Source organism: Anticarsia gemmatalis, chromosome 23 (genome assembly GCF_050436995.1).
Source record: "Anticarsia gemmatalis isolate Benzon Research Colony breed Stoneville strain chromosome 23, ilAntGemm2 primary, whole genome shotgun sequence".
NCBI lineage: Eukaryota > Metazoa > Arthropoda > Insecta > Lepidoptera > Erebidae > Anticarsia > Anticarsia gemmatalis.
Window position 1 is genome coordinate 5,790,069 of NC_134767.1, and position 19,532 is coordinate 5,809,600.

General features: G+C 32.6%; 1 protein-coding gene across 1 annotated transcript in view; it reads right to left on the bottom strand.

The window, feature by feature from the left end:
* Nucleotides 1-19,532, bottom strand: part of LOC142983241 (uncharacterized) — a 104,560-nt gene that overhangs the window by 11,746 nt on the left and 73,282 nt on the right. The window contains exons 4-6 of the mRNA XM_076130153.1: nucleotides 17,882-17,983; nucleotides 7,626-7,734; nucleotides 6,524-6,670 (exon numbers count right to left, since the gene is read on the bottom strand). Of these exons, the coding sequence (XP_075986268.1) occupies nucleotides 6,524-6,670; nucleotides 7,626-7,734; nucleotides 17,882-17,983 (358 nt within the window). The remainder of the gene's footprint in view (nucleotides 1-6,523; nucleotides 6,671-7,625; nucleotides 7,735-17,881; nucleotides 17,984-19,532) is intronic.

Below are 19,532 nucleotides of genomic sequence, written 5' to 3' on the forward strand. Positions count from 1 at the left end.
CACAAACATTTTTGTTATTCAAAGTTGAATGGAATCCCCCGGCCCTACAACCTAAATTCTAAAAATAAAAATATCAATGAAAGTTATACTTTATTACAATTACGTAAAACCTTTTAGTCGTACTAATATTTCGTTTTGAAACTGATACGATCTACAAGTACAGTCGCGATCAAAAATATGTATACAATATACATTATCATATTTACAAAAATACTTTTAGTAGGAAAGTAACATCTACGTAAAGCCCTTTAAGTTCTTACAATAAGGCGTTTTTTTATGCAAAATATAGTAAACTATAAAATCGCTGTATTACACGGTGATCTACGGTCCTGATCACAACAAAGGTGGCAATTTTGCTATTTTTGTTTCCAAATGTTGAGTCAAAAACATAACAATGCGCACGTATTTTTCCATCATACTGTACCTTACACAAGGAAAACAAAAAGCTATTCAAACGAATATCTCGAAATGTACAGAAAATAATTTATTTATTTCGAAATAAAATAAAATGGAATACGGTACTCGGTCATCTCAAGATTTCCTTATCTAGGTCACCAGTTTTTGTTTACATTTACTTCTAGGAAACTGTTCAGAATTCTCTACATTGATATAGTCCAACGACTTAGTTGAGAGACAACAATTTGAAAGCAACTATGCTATACATTGTTTGATCCCTTAGATAATAATGATAAACACGTTAAGTTAAAGCAGTAATGTACTGAATAGTGGCTATCAATTTGACGTAGGTACACTAGTTGTCAACTGAGATACGCATACATACATATAAGGAATGGATTGCGGCTGGCAAAACTATGTATACAAAGTTTTGAAATTATAACACCAGTAACTCGCATGCTTATGCAGCTTGCGGCGGCCTGTTTGTTACAGCTATCTTATTTTGGAAATATACAGAATTGATTACACTTTTAATTATAATCTAGATAAATCGTGCATGCTAAGCCTATCTACAAAGTAGTCGAACTATAGTAAAACACGAAGTAGAATAAATAGCTGGGGACTGCAAATCAGATGGCTAGTAATATTTCACTTCAGAGAACAGCTTATTAATATAAATTTCTATAATAAGACAGTTGAGTTATTAAGAGTCATTGCAGTTGAATAAATTAAATTCGTAGTTTATCTATTAAATAGCTTTTTCTATATGAGTTTTAACGCTATTGAATAGATAAACTACCGCTAAGTGTGCCTCAGAAACCGGGAGTTAGACTATCAAGAGCAGAGCGGGTGTGATTTGGAGTTGGAAAGAGTATTTTAACAGGTTTGGGCCCGAATCTTCAACTGTTTTCGTGCTTAATTCATCAAAAGTATTCTGTGGTTTTGCCGTGAAAGCTTAGACTTTACATCAGCATGAGTATAATAACTGGGTATAAAACACTTCAAATATACTTATCACCCCAGTAACACCAGTAAAACCACCAAAAATATGTAGGAAAAAATATGAAGCATGAGAATATTCTAAATTTTAGGTAAGAGGAAAATCATAAAAGTCCGTTACTACAGTCTACATTTAAAAGAGGAATACGTTCACTAGTTTTATAAGTTTTTTATATGTACAGTAAGTTAAAAAAAAAATTCACTTTTGTCACAAGTCTTATTTACGTTTACCGCAAATATCCAACTATTTTTGCTTACATCACTTGGGAAATGAAACACTATATTACTTTTTACTTCTACCTACCTGACTACTAACGAACTACGATGCTCTAGGGATTACTAGAGCTAGCTTTGAAGACTTTGGCGAAATACTAAACTAAAAGGAATAGTTTTTGCTCACATTTATTTATACTGTATCTTGACAGTATTACGTGACTACTATTACTATGCAGAATAATGCTCATAAAATGTATAACAATTAATGCTTGTTTTAAAAGATGATTTACACCTAAAGAATTGCACAAACTAAATACATAATATCGCGTTATACCCGAAGGTGTAGGCAGAATCATACGATATATTAGGTCGGGGAAAAAGTCTTTTCGCATTATAGTATGTATAAACTAGTGATAAAATCTCTTTGGCTTCAAGAATCACAAATGAGTACACGGTTCATTAGGTTTTTTTCAGTGAGCTCGTGAGGTACCCAAATATCGAGCTTTTTTGTGTAGAGAAAGGATTTTATTACAAGTTTATACATACTATAATGCGAAAAGACTGTTTCCCCGACTTAATATTATTATGTACGTTTCGTCATTAACAATGTTTGTCCCATGTAATAGGGGGCGAGCCTGTTGTCATATACCCGTCGTTACCAAACCGGAGTACTATTGAGAATAATCTAATACCATATAAATTAGAAAAAGATCAATAGCACTTTGTGATAATCTTTATATATATAATTCTTCTGTAAGTGTGTATGTCACTGAACTTCTTTTAAACGACTGGACCGATTTTGATGAAATTTTTTGTGTGTGTTCATCTGAGAATGGTTTAGATTATTAAAAAAAGTTTTAAATTTTCAAATTAAAGACGTGTAGACAGGAAAAAGTCTGTCGGGTCCGTTAGTATGTATATAAAACCTGTTTTAAAGGGATTTTCTCCACCATGCTGGGTACTTTAAAAAATACACATTTGTTCAGTAATTGTCGCGCTGTAAGGTAATTATTGCCCGACAATTTATTAACAAACTGACAAATACTGCGTCAATTGAAATGTAAATAATGATTACGCATTTTCCTTTTATTGAATAAATATTTAGCCATAAAATCTCTTATAATTAAAATCAGTGACCAATTTGGTGTGCAATAATATCAGCAAATTATCGTGATGACTAAATATTATAATGATATTGAATGTAATTGTAAAATTTGCACTGTTATATGATAATGGTTTTAAGCAATTTCTGTTAAAATGTTAGTTTCAGTTAAGTATTTATGTAATATAACGTCTTTATTATATCCTATGGTGTAGGCAACTTACTATTAACCATTAAAAATATTAATCGTAAATTACAAGTGGCGAGCTTATTGCCATAAAGCGGGCACGAAACCATGTTCAAAACTCAAATAGGATTTGTGCAATCTCAACCGATCAAACCTTAGACCTCGCGGTTAGCAGTTGCATATTGTATTACTTAAAGCACAGTCGAATCCATAATTTTATATAATTGTATATAATTTGATCAAAAGTTATTGGTCATCGGAATAGCATAAAATCAATTGATAGAGTATAAATGAACTAACATCATGAATGAAACACTAATTAGGACAGGTAATTAACGCAATGTGAAAACATTGTGTCAAGGCATTCTATACAATATAGTATTTGGTTCATCACGTTTTGATTTATTTTTGTCTCACAAATATATACTATTAAATTGTGTATTTTATTAATTTAGTTTTTTTTTTTATTGATTTAGTGAGGCGCTCATAGCCAGTTGTTTTCACCGGTCGGTAAACGATCTGTGGGTTAAGCAACCGTTGGCGCGGTCATTCTTTACATGGGTGTCCGCATAGTGGTATTTGAATCGAGCGTCTCCGTGCTTCAGAGGACACGTAAAAAATCGGTCCCGGTTATTGTCAAATAAGTTATCAATCATTAAGCCATGTCAAAGGCCTTTCGGGCGGCTTGAAAAGCTTTGACACCAGGTTGACTACTAAACATACGATATAATAGAATAGAATATAATTAATTTTAGTAAACAAAGAAGTACTAATTTTGATCGTCATAATATATATCTCATTGGTCCGAATGTATTCGGTTTTGTGTGTAGCATTTACATTAGAATCTCCATTTGGCAAAGTGACTTTTCTGAGATGCCCAACTGGCCAAATGTCACAATTAAGTTGTGTGTTAATTATTTGTTTATGCGTGCATCACTGCGTGATTTGCGGCTATCAATAGGTACTTCCATATCGAGCATTTAGCATTGAAAAAGTTCTATGGAGCATCGTTACTAACGCATTACATTTCGGAAGCTGGCTCGTTACATGGGTAATTAAATACATTTGTATTTATAAGTCCCTGCATAACACTTTATCACGAAAAGCAACATTGTTATCGATATCAAATCAAAATATTCTATACAAGCTTGTTTTGTAATCAACCGACAAATTATTATAGCCGTAATTAATCTCTTTGTTACGTTAGCTCGTGACGTCAGCTGTCATAAATATTTGAATTGTTAGCGTTTGATTGGTCGGCTGTTTGCGTAACGATTTAGTTTGTTGGTGGGCTTTTAAGATATATTTTATACAGCAGTGATTATGAATAAACTAGTGAATCAGTAACTGACTGAATATTTTTGTTTGATATACGAAAGCGCCTCTACCGGATATAAAGGGAACTAATTTTGTATTTTCGTATTATTGACAATTTGTGATTCGAATGTGACAATGTAAAATACATATTAAACGTACATAAGTTGTGAAAGCTCTGAATTTTAAAATAAATACAAGTTCTTCAAAGTAACCTAAACCAAGCATAAAGCTAAAATTTATTGTGCTTCGATTGACTATCTTATTTGCTAAGTAATATTATTCTCATCTTAAAGAAAAAATCTCTTCATTCCACGGATATTCGAGCGCAGTTTAGTTGCAGTCCAATCAAGAATCTCACCTCCGAATACCCGGTTAAATAGGTTAGACCTATCTTGATTATACAACAAATTGAAACAAACCTCACAACGTACCCTAAACAACAGTTTCAGTGCACCACAATACACTATTACGTAAGCCCTCGAGCGATGTACACAATTAACTGAAAGGAGTATCTATTACAGGCCAACAACTTATTAGATAGCCTTGCATGGATTTCGCGGCCCATATGCTTATTTAACAGACAGTTGATACAGTTATTTTATTTTAAAATTACAAAGAAATCTATATAAATAAAAACGAATCACCGATATGTATGTACGCTTATAATTTTTGAACAACTGTACTTAATTGGATAATTCTTTTTTCAATATGTTTGTGACGGTCGGGATGGTTTGTGGGATCGATGGGATCAAAATTCCCACGGGATCGGTTTAAAATTGTAGTATACCTGGATGAACTCGGTACAATCAACGCACAGGCAAAACACTGCACGGAATGGGCTGATATTTCGCATTCAGGTATATGTTATAACGTAGGCATCAGCTAAGAAAGGATTTTAATAAATTTTACGCCCAAGGAAAGAAGGGAAAAATAGGAGAATAATAATTCTTGTATCAGAATTCTGTCTTAAGTCACAAATCTCGCGGACGGAGTTGCAGGCAAAAGCTAGTTCATCGCGAGCCAGATAAATTGTTAATGCTGAGGCTCGCTACTAAGTTGTTGGACTATACATACTCGTGTTAAAATCCCTAGTGACGTGAACTCCGACTGCACACAAATCTTATTAGCTTCTTATGTACAGAACTTAGCTAGGTCTCTAGAGATTTATTAATGAGCCTAAGGAAGACTTACCCTCTTATTCATAAACACACTATAAACCTATTTTAGTTAAAAAGCTGCTATAATATGTTTTCTCGTTTTAATTTCGCTAAGGAGTGAAAGAAACAAAACACTTTATAAGCCTTTCATAACTTCATATATCTTTATGAATAAGAGGGTTAAGATACAATAGTTAGTGAAGAACTGTATTTTTATGTGATCACATGGAAATAACGAAATTATTTTTTTCTGTTTACTGTCCTGTTTCTAAGCACGTATCTCCAATAGTATGATAGGATTTAGTAAATCAAGTGCTAAGAACTAGAATATAATGTACTTCTGTAAATTGGTCAAACAAACAATGTGAAGTGACTTATTTCGTTTCCGACAAAAAGAAACAGTTTTGTGTTCAAGAAATCTAGAATTAAACTCCAAAGTACACTAAGTGTGAGGCACAATTGAAAATTCTCGTAATCAGCTGTAATACTCGTATTTCTTCGAAAAATAATTTGCAACAAATACTTGGCGTATTTTACTTATCCTTATAGCTATACTAACGGATACCTACAGGTCAAGGAAAATGCGACAAAACTGAAAATTCCTTGAAAAACTCTTACCCCAAGTAACAGTTTTTCAAGGAAATGTAAAATACTTTTAAAAAGTAGCGCATTCGCTCTTCAACCTTAAAGTGCTTCTTAAGAATATAAAAACAAATTAAACTTTAATGCATATTTTAAATTCTTGAAACATTTTATTTGGAACGTTTTTAAAGAATACTTTAAGAGCGCTTATGGACTTGCTAATTTATAGTGGAAACTTGGGAGGAAGATGAAAACCGCACTAGTGAATGTTAATTACAGAGAAACTTCATTACTAAAATTGTAAGGAAAGAAACTGAAATTCCACTGAGAAAAGAACAAAAAATATAAAATGATTGAACATTACAATCGAGAGTACGTAACGACTGTTAGTGTACGCCGACTATTCCAAATCAACTGGATTGACTTGAAAAACAGAGCAAATCTGTAAAAAAAATCTGTCACTGAAAAAATTGGGCCAAAACCGTCAATAGGACATTTTTTCTTTAGGATTTGTATCTGTTTCCAACACAGGTTGAGAATGAAATAAGTTAATAAAACAGTACTCACTCAAATCATAGTTGATCATCCTGTTCTCGAAATACCAGAACACGTATGATGGTGGTTCCGTGGACCTCTTCACGACGCAGACCAATCTTAGCATGGAACCCTCGTGGATTATCTTCTCTGATTCACCCACTATTTCTGCGTAGGCCGCTGTTGGAAGAAAAACAAAATGTATCACAGATGTAACATACTTATATAGATAAAAGTACATTAAGTATAAAAATATTAGAGTTTTCCATCATGATTGCTAACCTAGTTGCTTCAATTTTGTTTAAATTAATAATCTCTCATCTCGTCATGTCAAAGCAGAATTTCTGTTTCTAATAGTAACACAAAAATCTTATGCAAACTAGAATTTGGTATTTTATTAAGTAGTTTATTTGACATACCTAATGTTCTGTTCAGTAAATTTTTTATGATATTGTATCAAGCAATCAATTGATGATTTTACAATACTTATAACTGTTGTTAATTGTATTATAATACAGAAAACTCTTTATTATTGTTTAATGAAATATCAACATCCCCTAAAGGTATTTTTGCGCTTCAAATTGTCGTTTATACCTCAGAAATTAATTCCGTTGTATGTTTCGTAATTTGGTAGCTCAAACAATGAATTTATAATAGTTAATACGGAAGGCAATTTAAATTGACAATTTTAACTTCCAAAATAAAGTTTTGTAATTATAAACTGATAGGACGGTACACGATGGTCACGAATTAATTACTGCAGAATACAATACCGAGCCATCATTAAGGTTGTATGGTGGAGGAAATGAACAGAATTATCGTAAATGGTTATTATAGAATAACAACAAGCAATTATTTATAATTGTTTAATGCTCATTTTAAATCATTATCCTCGCCAATATCAATATTGATATTACGAAATTTATAACATTGTGATCTTTTGCATGCCGAACTATATCAGGAATGAATAGCATTCTTCCTACTTTCCGATTTTGCGGCGAGATATTAATATGTATATGATCTTTTTAATCATAACTCTATTAAACTTAATAAAACTTTACCTGAAGATTATAAGATTGTTATTAAACATACTATTTCTAAAGAATCAGATATAAATAAAGCTGTAGATACATACCAACAAGAACAAGCTTGAAGAAAATACTGGTAGGCGGGTGCGTGGGGACCTGACACTCGTAGTAGCCGGCGTCCGCTGACGTGGCGAAACGTATGTGTAACGCCCAGTCCTGGTTATAATAAATCACATTAAAAGATTTCCAAAAACCCTAAGACCCGTTAAGAAAAGAAAGACAGGGAAGGAAATTTTGGCAACAGCGATTTTTGAGAATTGTATAATATTAATTGATCTTTCAAATATTATTTCAAACATTATAGCACCACTTAACGATGAACTACATAATATGAATAATGAAACAACAATTCATAAATATAAGGATCAAAAACAGTTAGTGACATTTCACCTTTTTGGTACAAACAAATAACTTTGAGGCGTAAATCAATTGTTAAATGATGATAAATTGTTATACTATCAGCCACTTAAAGACCAGAAATCGAAACAAATTGTCCGATAAGGCAAAGAAAAACAAACAACACCAAACACCAATAATTCTTAGATACAATTCCGAAAGATTTAACCAAACAAATCCAAAACAATTTTCGATTTCAATCCGAATCCAGTGAACTGTGTTGTAATCAGTAAATTAAACAGTACAAACAAGTATAGAAGACTTGAAAACAAACCGCGAGGAACAATTCAAAGGAATTTGACAATAATGGGTCTTCTTAAAGTAGAATTCGTTTCTAATGTTGAATCTACAGCGTTGTTGACTTTGTACAGTTCATGTGTCTTTTTGCGGTACCTGAACAAATATTGAGCACTTTCTTTAATAGTGGAACGTTTGTCTTTCACGAATCTTTGCCTTTCGTAGTTGATGTTCGAACTCGATTGTCTTTTAGGGTTTCAACTTCATGTTCGGGCACTTGTTACTGTTCGACTTTAAGTATATTAGTTCCAATAACAATATTACATGTATGTATGACTTTCACAAAATCGATAAGAATTTGTTTTTGCGAAACAAGTGATAAAATTTCACAAGTTTTTCTATAAAAATGAAATCCAGCACCAGACTTTACAATTAGAACGGCTTTGTTTATACTATACAGAAACAAACAAAGAAAAACACAAACGTGAATACTGTAGAATAATGTATGTTAGCTAAAGTCCTAACGGATTTGCCGTGTATAAAATGAGAATTTCTCGTACACAATCAGTCCACATTTTCCTTACTTATTTACCCAGTAATATTTCAACATGTACTTTAATTTTCGCACACTCTGTAACTAAAACTTCATGCATATTATCTTTAATTTCATAATCTCGTTTATCACAAACAACATTGCATACATTTAAATTTCAACCAACATTTTTAAACTAAAACGGGAAACAAAGACTTTGTGTAAATCCCGGCTCCTCATTATTTTGGTGGAAAGAATGGAGAGGTGGAAAACTCAAATGTGTAGGTAACTTTTGAAATGGCTGGAGCGAGATCGACGTATGAAGATTAATTTAATCGCGAGTACTTCACTCCGGTTGTTGAGTGTGCTTGTACCTACGTTTATGACACGAGATGTTTGAATATAAAAAGTGTGTGTGTAAAAGGATCCGTGTTGATGATTTTAATCAGGGTGAATGGGGTTGGGTGTGCGTAATTATGTACGCGGACGACAATGGCGTTGTCGGTGTTGAGTTCCGAATTGTTTGTTTTATGTACTTCAGTTTGTTTATATTGAAGCAGTAAAATTCCGGAATCATTAGTTTTAAACACACATTCATGGAAGTATATAAAATTTCAGAACGGGATAAAACGGTTTGAATAAGAATCGCAAAATAAGGAGAACGCTTTTGCCCTGCAGTGAGTAAAAGAAGAGAAAGTAATCGCCATTTTTATTTTATTTTATCTTAAGTGTTTGACTTATTTCTTCAACAATGTAATTCCTGAGCTACAATATTGCATAAAACAGGTACTTTTATCGCAGTATTTTATACATCATGATCGTCTCTTTAAGTTCAGCATAGTTCTTAGAATATAGCCTTTGTAAGTTAATAAGTTTAAGTATTTGTATTACAAACATAATATAAAAAGCTAAGCCAGTGCACTTTTGCTATTCTATTCCATGTTTATGCACAAAGGAAACATGGATAAGTTTTATATTTTAATCCATGCGAAAACAATTTTTTGTATATCTATTTTCATTCTAACAAAATCAATTCTTGTCACTTCACATTCCAATCACAATTCTGCAACTAGGTGGTTTCAAATGTTTATTATCTCTCAAAAAGTACTAAATGTCTCATAGCGTAAATTTAAAGAGTAAGCCTAGCGATATGATTCCTTTTTCTTTGTTCTGGGTTTATTTTGTATTCTAAAATAAGTAAAGTTATATGTTTCTGTGTTTTAACATCGCTATCTAAGTTCTCAAAGTTCTTACAATCTGTTAAGTAAGCGTCTTATTTCAATTGTAAACTTACTGAAAGGAGGATTTTGTACATCAAGGTATATCATATTATAACAAAAAAATAAAGATTCCATCTTCGGTATTTTCGCTTGTGACTTCTCCAATAACAATCCATCCAACCAGAAAAGTATCGCAAAAACCTGCCTCATAAGGTTTCACTAGAGAAAGCCTGTCAAAGCTAAAGTAGACATCCTAACGCAATTTCCTATCCATAATTTATACAAAAGCCCGTAATACAGCATTTTATTAGACCAGATAGACTTCAGTACAAGCTAGCAGAAAATTGAATCAGTCGCAAGCGGATCATCGGAGATAGACAAAGACACTCTATAATGTTCATGCACAAAGGACGTACCGTTTTATACCGGTAAATAAAACAGATAGACTTAAACTCGGGTTTATTATGGAAGGTTTAGATGCTGTGTCGTATTTGTATATTGTGTAAAATGTACAGTTTATTTTATGATGTTGAGGTTGGTAACAAATTTCACTGTATATTTTGTTGTCAAAATTTTGTATTTCTGCTTAGGTATGCCGTTTTTAATACTCCTATCTTTGTTTAAAGATAGATATTAAAATTAACTACCGTTTTTTTCCTAATGTTACAAATTACCACATAGGTATAGAATCTTTTAAAGTTAATTATCTAATTTTTTTTTTGTTATAAAAACCCTATAACGAATTCTTGCCCATAACACTTATCGATTGCACTGATCTACAAGAGAGGCAATGAGTATTTCTCTATTAAAACTTAAAACAATTGACTACGAGTGTCACCGTTATGTCGTTTTCTGTGAATTGAATGAAATGCATATTAAAGTTCAATAATATAGCATTAAAAAAACTATTTTTAGTTCAACGCAAAACTTGACTGTATTCATAATTAGTCGGTAAAGTATTTATACTGAATAACAAACAGCCTCGTTGAGAACCACAAGTGTATCAATATCAATTTGAAATGCACACTATGTGTTTGTTCAGTTAACTTAGTAGTGGTTTAAACAATCGATTGTTCGGTTAGAAATTCTATTCTGTTTGTGAAGCAGTGTTAATTTTATAACGGCATATGCTACTGAAATATTTATTCGTTTCCACATTTAGTATTTGAAAGTTTTCATTGGTTGTTTGTTAGAAATGTTTGATGAGTATGATTGGTATCCTACTCATATTATAAATGCGAAAGTTTGTGGGTATGTATGTATGGATGTTTATTACTCTTTCACGCAAATATTACTGAACCGATTAAAATGAAATTTGGTATGTAGGTAGCTGAAGACTTAGAATAACACATAGGCTACTTTTTATCCCGAAGTTTTTGAGGGATCGGAATTTACACGGGAAGGGTTTTCACGCAAACGAAGTCGCGGGCGGCCTGTTGTCTTATTATAAGTCACTTACTCACTTAGACTTTTATTCGCGACGGCGTCCACGAGTGAACATTTCCCGGGGTAAATAGTCTTATGTATTGCCAAGGATTCTAAAGTATCTATGTACCATCATTAAAATCCCTTCACTTCACACAGTCTTCTTTTTTGGCTATAATAGACGTGCTATTATGTGTGTTTTTAAACTATGTTTAATAGTCTATGTTTAAGGTAAAATAAACAATTAATTATACAAAACGGGACAAAGATATAAACATTTCAAAATTCTAATACAATTTTCCCTCACATAGCATGGAATGTTCGCATTAATTTCATATTCAGCATATTATACATTATACAAATATTTTTGTGTCGTGAACACGAGGAAACGCGTTGAATTTAAACTACAGTTTTAAACAAAACATACAATTAAGGCTTATCTACGCAAAGATATTCTCTACTAAGTTTCAAAGTGAATGTAACTAAGGTAAGCAAAGCGAAGAGTGAAAAGCATAGAAGTCTAAGCGAAACAAATGTTTTCAGTTTTTTTTTATGAAATGAACTTGATTTGATTTTGGTTCTGTATAACAAGATGTATGGATATGAATGAGGCAAGGAAAGTTTGTAAGGCTCGTGCTGAGTTGTGTCCTTCGATCAGTGCGTATCCCTTTAGGAAAAAGGCGTTATATGTATATGTATATTTGAATGTATGTATGTAGCTATGTTTGTATACATGTTTGTCTGTATGCTTGAATGCATATCCATATGTATGTTTGCATATATGTTTGAACGAAGGTGTTTTTTCAACTAACAAAGTCACTAGCTTTGTGGCTTTATTAAGATTACACCATTAAAACAGTGCGCGTGGGGATTTGAAGTCATCGGTATCTGAATGTACATTTTTGTGTCATATTTGTCTACTTGATAAAAAATGATTTTAAAGTGATGCAGTGTAAACAAAAAAGCCTTTACCTAGAATTTTATTAGAAAATCTACCACTTTATATAATTAGTAACAGTAATAAAACCAATTAATTTACGATGCATTGTAAACAACACGTCGTTTCACGAGCATATTAGAATCACATTACGTCTTGCCACTCTTGTCCGTATAATTCGAATGAGTGATCCAATTAAGCGTGACGTATCATTGCACGTGTGACGTGACGTCATGACGTATCATTGCTGGCATGAGTGACGTAAAGCACGCGTCAAGTTTATGAAAGCGTCGCGTTTTTCACCTGCATTAAGTTATACAATACTTTTGAAGAAATACTTGGAGCATTTATATAGGTATTATATATGACAGCTGCTCAGTGGTCTACCAAAAAATGTAAGCTAGGTTCTCAATTAAGAAATTCTACTTAATTTCTAGAATACGGAAGCAGTTAGAGTTAAGTCGGTCCTGTGGTTGATCTTTTAACAGTTCTGACAGCCACAGTCTTACCAGGTCATGAGAGCTTAATTATATCTGTGCATTGTGGACACCACAAACAAATAACTATAGAGTAGCTTTGTATCCATAAGGTTGGCCGCCGTATCCGACTATGGACTGGGATTATTTTTTACCATTTTTAATGTGAAGAATGTATCTGCGTAGACGAAGTCGCAAGCAGTAGCGCGATTTACCATCGACTATCGACAACTGGCTAGCTATCAAGAACTGTTGCATGAAAAATTTATCAACCTCTAGCGAGAGCCGTAGGAAGTATTTTTGCAATACATTTTATGAGTCAAACTCTTGATTCTCAACAGTGTTGACTATAGAAAATCAGGCTACAAAAGCTGTGACTATACAGATAAAATGTTATCACTCAACTTGTTTCATATTTCTACACTTTTCTATTTCAAGCACAGTGAAAATGGCTATGCCATTCACTTTTGCTTCCATTCTTAGGCAACGAGACGGTGTAAAATTGTATATCACTAGTCTTTGGCATGAATATTTTATACACTACCGTTCAGCTAAAGTGAACACCGGTTTTTGCTTTAAAATAACAGGAAAATATCAAAAGAGAAGAATAAGTACAGTCAAAAAGCTGGAATATGAACATTTGTAAAAGTATTTTGATCACTGAAAATAATAAAATTAGATACTACTTCCTTATTAAATCTATACTAATATTATAAACCTGAAGAGTTTGTTTGTTTTTTTGAACGCTCAGGAACTACGGGTTTGAAAAATATTTTTTTTTTGTTGAATATACCATGTATTGAGGAAGGCTTTAGGCTATATAACATCACGCTACGGCCATTCGGAGCGGAGTAGTAACGAAATATGTTACAAAAACGGAGAAAATTATGATCCATTCTTTCTTATGTGACGCAAGCGATAAGCAAAATATCACATTTTCATACAAAGAACGTGATTGAAAATTTAATACTTCACATTAAAAACAATACATCAACTGTCGTTAATATGACTTTGATACCACGTAAATAAAGCTTTATAAATAAGCCAGTAAGCGGAAATCGAACACTCGACACTTGATAGAGAAATAATGACCACCTGTGATTATTTACACATGAGAACAATAAATATTTGAAAACGCAATGGTTTAATATTTTCGAAATTTGAACGCTTTTGTCACATTATAATTTTAAACCGACTTATACTATAAAAATGCAGGCTTTGTAAGGCTGGATGTATTATTGTACCGTTTTACTCAAAACCTACAGAATGAATGTTGATAAAATTTGGCAAACCTATAATTTAAAACCTGAATTATTACATACATATAGAATACTTTTTACCACGAGATATAGTTGCGGACATAGTTGTAGAGAGAAGCTAGTCATATATAAATAGAAATCATCACCTTCGTTTTGCATTTACGTATTTCTATTACCATCAAAACTACAAAATATTTTCAACAACAGTATAAACAAGCCTTTACAAGTCAGAAACAAAACTAGGCTATTCGAAGTTTACCTGACATTACATAACGTTTCGTGCCGACTTCGCGTTAGGTGTCTGCGACAATTTTTATTATTTTGACGTCTATCGATTTGTTAGTCCCGGCCATTTAGGGACACGTGTAACTGTCTTGTTGGAGCTACTATGGAATTATTTGCGAGGATTTTTGTTGCGTATTTTGTGCTTCGTTGTTGAAGTAAGACGATGAATGATTTGAGATTTGAAATTTGATAACAGAAGTATGAAATTTTAAGCGTAAGGTACTACTTCTTATATAATGAAACTGAAACTGATAAACGCAAAAAATATATATTTAAAGAATAATTTGTAGAATAACTTCAATTCAAATTAAATTAGTTAAGCTCTTAGGTTGCAGCCTAAATAAGATTAATATAAGTATGTAGTATTGACACAGAATGTACAACTGCCACAAATACTTGCAGCGAATTATTATTAAGTTATTTAACCGTTGAGAGCTTCATAATTATAATAGATACTAAATATAAACTCCAGTAGTAAATTAAAAATCATGTTTCATAGAACAACGCCTTATCGTCTTTACAGCACGCAGTAATTTGACGCCTACGAAAAACCTATAACAACTATCAAGAAATTCCTTCAATGACGTAACCTATTAACAAAAATGACTCGTCCAACTAAACAAGGTTACATTTCCTCTATTTCTGGCATTCCGTGTCACAATTCTAATAGTTGGTGTAAAACTTCGACACTTAAACAAGTTTCAAACAGTTTTCAACTTGTCCCCATTTCTTATTATAAAGTACTAGCTGACCCGCGCAACTTCGCTTGCGTCACATAAAAGAGAGAATGGGTCAGAATTTTCCACGTTATTGTAACACTTTTTTACTGTTACTCTGCTCCTATTGGTCGTAGCGTGATGATATAAAATATGCTTTTTTTTCACGAAAAATATTCTTAAAATTATTTATATCTCTTAATATAACGAAGTCGCGCTAAGGCATATCCGCCATTAAAACAGTTGCCATGACAACGGAATTTTGTTAATTTAATGTCATTATAATATTGATTATTCGCGACTTCGGTGGCGAAACCTGAATTTTCCGGGAGATGCGTCATTTTCCCGCGGTAAAAAGTAGCCTATGTCCTTTCTCGGGTATCAAACTATCTCCATACCAAATTTCATGCAAATTGGTTCTGTAGTTTAGGCGTGATTGAGTAGCAGACAGACAGACAGACAGAGTTACTTTCGCATTTATAATATTAGTATGGATTGATTCCTGCTACCACTGAACAGACAACTGAACGATTCTCGTGATTGAAACTACTTGGAATAAAATATTACGCGGTATTCGTAGTTCTATGTATTGACAGATTGTTAAAAGTTTTAAACGTTTACGCTGAATAGGTCTGTTTGATTTTCTTCCAATCTTTTACTGTGTATGTTAGTACGATCCTAACGCAATATCGCAAAACTGATTGGACATCTTCTGCTGCAATCAAGCCAGCTGCAAAATAGTAACACAAAATAAGTCAGTACTACTAGTAGAAGTAACGAGAAATACTAAACTAAAGTTTACTAGCATTTATTATTTATTATGAGAGAAATAATGTTTGTCAAGTAATTTGAAATGTCAATTACTCGATACAAGGCGATACGTAGAGCAAAATAGTAATATTGGACATCACGCTGATGATTAGATATTGTCAGTCCTATTATTAATTTTGATATCAAATGGTAGCTTACAGTTCTTAGCAATAATTCTTACAAAAATAATATATTTCAAAGCAACACGACACTTTTCTAACACTATGAAATTAAATTATGACTATAATCAATTTATACAACAGTAGGAAGCAGGAAAAAATAAAACATAAAATTGGCCCAGCAAATAAAATCTCATAAGGTAACAAACATGAAAAAAATATCTTGTCCTCCTTTTTTTGAAAGTCGGTTAAAAATTATATTTATTTTACATTTCTGAATGTAATTTTTCATTACTATAATAGATTTTATTACACGTGTTAAAATTCAAATCCTCTATTTTATTCGCGTACCTTTAATTCTATAGTTCATTCTCAAACAATTGAACATTTTTCAGTCTACGATGGGAATTGGATTCATTGACCTGTAGTGAATCCATTTATTTGATTTATTTAATATTGACGTTGAGAACTTTTTATTTTAGATTGAAGATCGATTGAGAGTTATTCGTAAGTTTAGCTGTTTTGATTTGAAAATTGTATTGTTTTTGGAACTGTCAAATGTATTGGATAGATTGAATGCTCTTTAAACTAACAAGCTCAAGCAATGACAGAGAAAGGCTCCAAGTTTTTTTATTTATTTAACTTGAAAATAACAGTTGGGTACGTTGACTTAACAATGACAGAGGTTTTAAGTTTCAAGTATTATTTATTTATTTAGCTTGATAATAACAGTTGGTACGGTGTCTGGCTTCTTACTCATTTGCTTTTTTTTCGTATTAAGTCAAACTTTTTAGTCTATAAGTTTTAAATGTTCGACTACTTCAATATAAGTTGCATCATGTAGAAATGTAGGCTTCTAAAGTATTAAATATCATTTGTATAGAAGACATCGTAATCAAAACTCTTATGAACGGTAAATTGTCAAACAAAACCAGGAACTGTACGTTGTCAATAGAAAGATGAAAGTGTCCACTTTTGTCCGCGAGATTCAAGAGTCCTCCAAATTATCTAGACCGGACATTCCCCAAACAACAACCTACTCAAAGAAAAGCCACAATCCTAAATAATAAAACAGACAATAAACAACCATAATTTCTTCCTTTGCGTCCATCCGTAAAAAAAGAATAATAAAGTCGTTTTCACCCATTATTTTGGCGTATTCGACCACAAACGACCATTGCTAATGAATACCACGCCCTCTAGCGATGCATTCGGTCATTAACAAGTAATTATCATACATTTATAACCACGTAATTGTTTTACATACACAGGAAGTGATTAAGAGGCTTACGTTAAGCTTTTTTCTGTGAAAATGTGGCCTTTTGTTTTGATGTAGGGCACTGGATCAATTCGAACGAGGGTGGAAAACGAATATGAGAGTATTAAAAACCAATATTGAATGAGAAACAATGCATTGTATTGCTTTAAATACCGCAAAGAGCATTCAAAAAGCTGATACTGACCAGTTTTTGGTGCAAAAATTGCATTATTTTTGTATTAAAAAAGCGGAAGCTTTGATAGATGGATGTGCTAAGTACCTACATATAATCCCTATTGAAATAACTTAGAGACGTCAACTATGCCTGGGTTTTGCAAACAAAGAAATGTAAATATCGGGAGAGACTCTTAGAGAAGACATATTACACAGTAAATGGAATGAACATGATTACTCAGTCGAACAAGACGTTGAAATAGAAGCACGTTGAAAATAAAGCCTTAGCTGATTATGAAATCAGTTCAGGAGAATCTGCACTACAAATGAAAGGCAATGAAATGCAAATGTAAAGTACCCATTACACGTTCAATGTTTATAGTTGTAAACGCATAGCACTTGTCATATGAAGCTGCTTTTATTAATTGTAATTAATATGTATCAGGTACAAGGTCTTACCTTCACATGTCTTCCGTGTGCTGAGAAGAATCTGCTATCAGCGCTATACGTGACCAGACCGACTGATAACAGCGAGTAGTCCTTTCTTCTTATCCATGTCACCTGGGAAACAGAAATACCATGTTAGTATATTATATAAGCGTAAGTATGTACATGTAACATATTTATCATAATAAACATTTTTGTTGCAACTTCCTCATACTATCGACTGCCAACAACCGGTTATATATCGACAAATTTTGTATGGAAAACTGAGGGGCGATTTCCTACGACTACGACTGTAGAGAAGTATATTTAAAATCTCAAACTCGCGATAGTTGAGTTAAATAATACGTGATACATGTGGTTCGGTTAGATGTGTATATTAATATCTATCATAAGATGAGTAAATAAATTTTATCCATTACTGTCTCCTTGGGTAAAAGTCATCTCCTGAAATGAGGGAGGAGTAGGCCTTGCATCCACCACGCTAGCCAAGTGCAGGTTGGAGACTTAGCATGTCAAGAAAAGTGTTTTAGGCATGGAAGGATTCACGATATTTTTCGTTCACCGTTAGAACAATTCACAATTATCTATCATACGTCATTAATTACAAAAATACTAACAAACAACTTTACACCTAAATATATAACGATACTTAAACCAGTACTTATTTTCACAACACAAAGACATCCTTGATACATTGCTCGGAATTACAGTGTTTGACGGCACGTGTTTACAACAAATCAAAGTGTAATCGAACTATTCAATTTGTAACTTTTATTGTCTAGGGCCGTTGTTAATGTGACGGCCACGTGTATGACCGTTGAAGAAATAAGGCAATGTTTGTTGTTTTTCTAGTCCCTTGAGTATCCTAATCACTATTTAATTGATATAAATTTAAAAGGTTATAGACAGGTAGTTTACATTCCAATTGTTCATCATTATCATTGCTTATGGCATTTTCCTGTGTAAATCACATCCGCACATCTTTTGTAACAAAACCAAGAAAAGTATTGGACAGCTTTTGAATCTGATAAGTTGACTTAAAGTGATTTTTTAGGTTATTTTCAATTTAATTTGTATCTGAATTAAATTTATTTATGGATTGATAAAATTATGTCTTATAAAATAACACAAAACGTATTTTGAAACTTGACTTACTGAAATAGGTAGAACAGAAAGATACGAAAGCTTTACTTATATATTTCTAGTAGGCGGAAACATTTTTACAACATAGATATAGCAGTTTCTACTCCAAATACATTCCTTGAGTTTTATGCGATTTTAATACTCACAGCATAGTGAGTGTAGCAAACAAAAATACGGATACGGTAGGTTTGAATTTCATTGTGTATTCATACTTTGCGAGTTCAAAGCATATCAAAAGCAACAGTCCAGACTACAGATAGTGGTTTGAACGTATGCCAAAATGCCTAACTATTATATGCCTAAAAGGCGAAGCTTGAAATCTCGTGTATAGTAGAAAGGAAGCAATGGTAGTGTGTGGCCTGAGTGTGAGTTAGCATTGAGCGTACTGCGGTAAGAAAAAATAGATATTTGTTGATCTCAGCTCATCATAGTTGCCAGCAAATGGTCGGCGCAATTTGATTCAAATGCAACACAGGTAATGATTTATTTGTGATTTAGTTAATTCTCGTTTATTATGAGG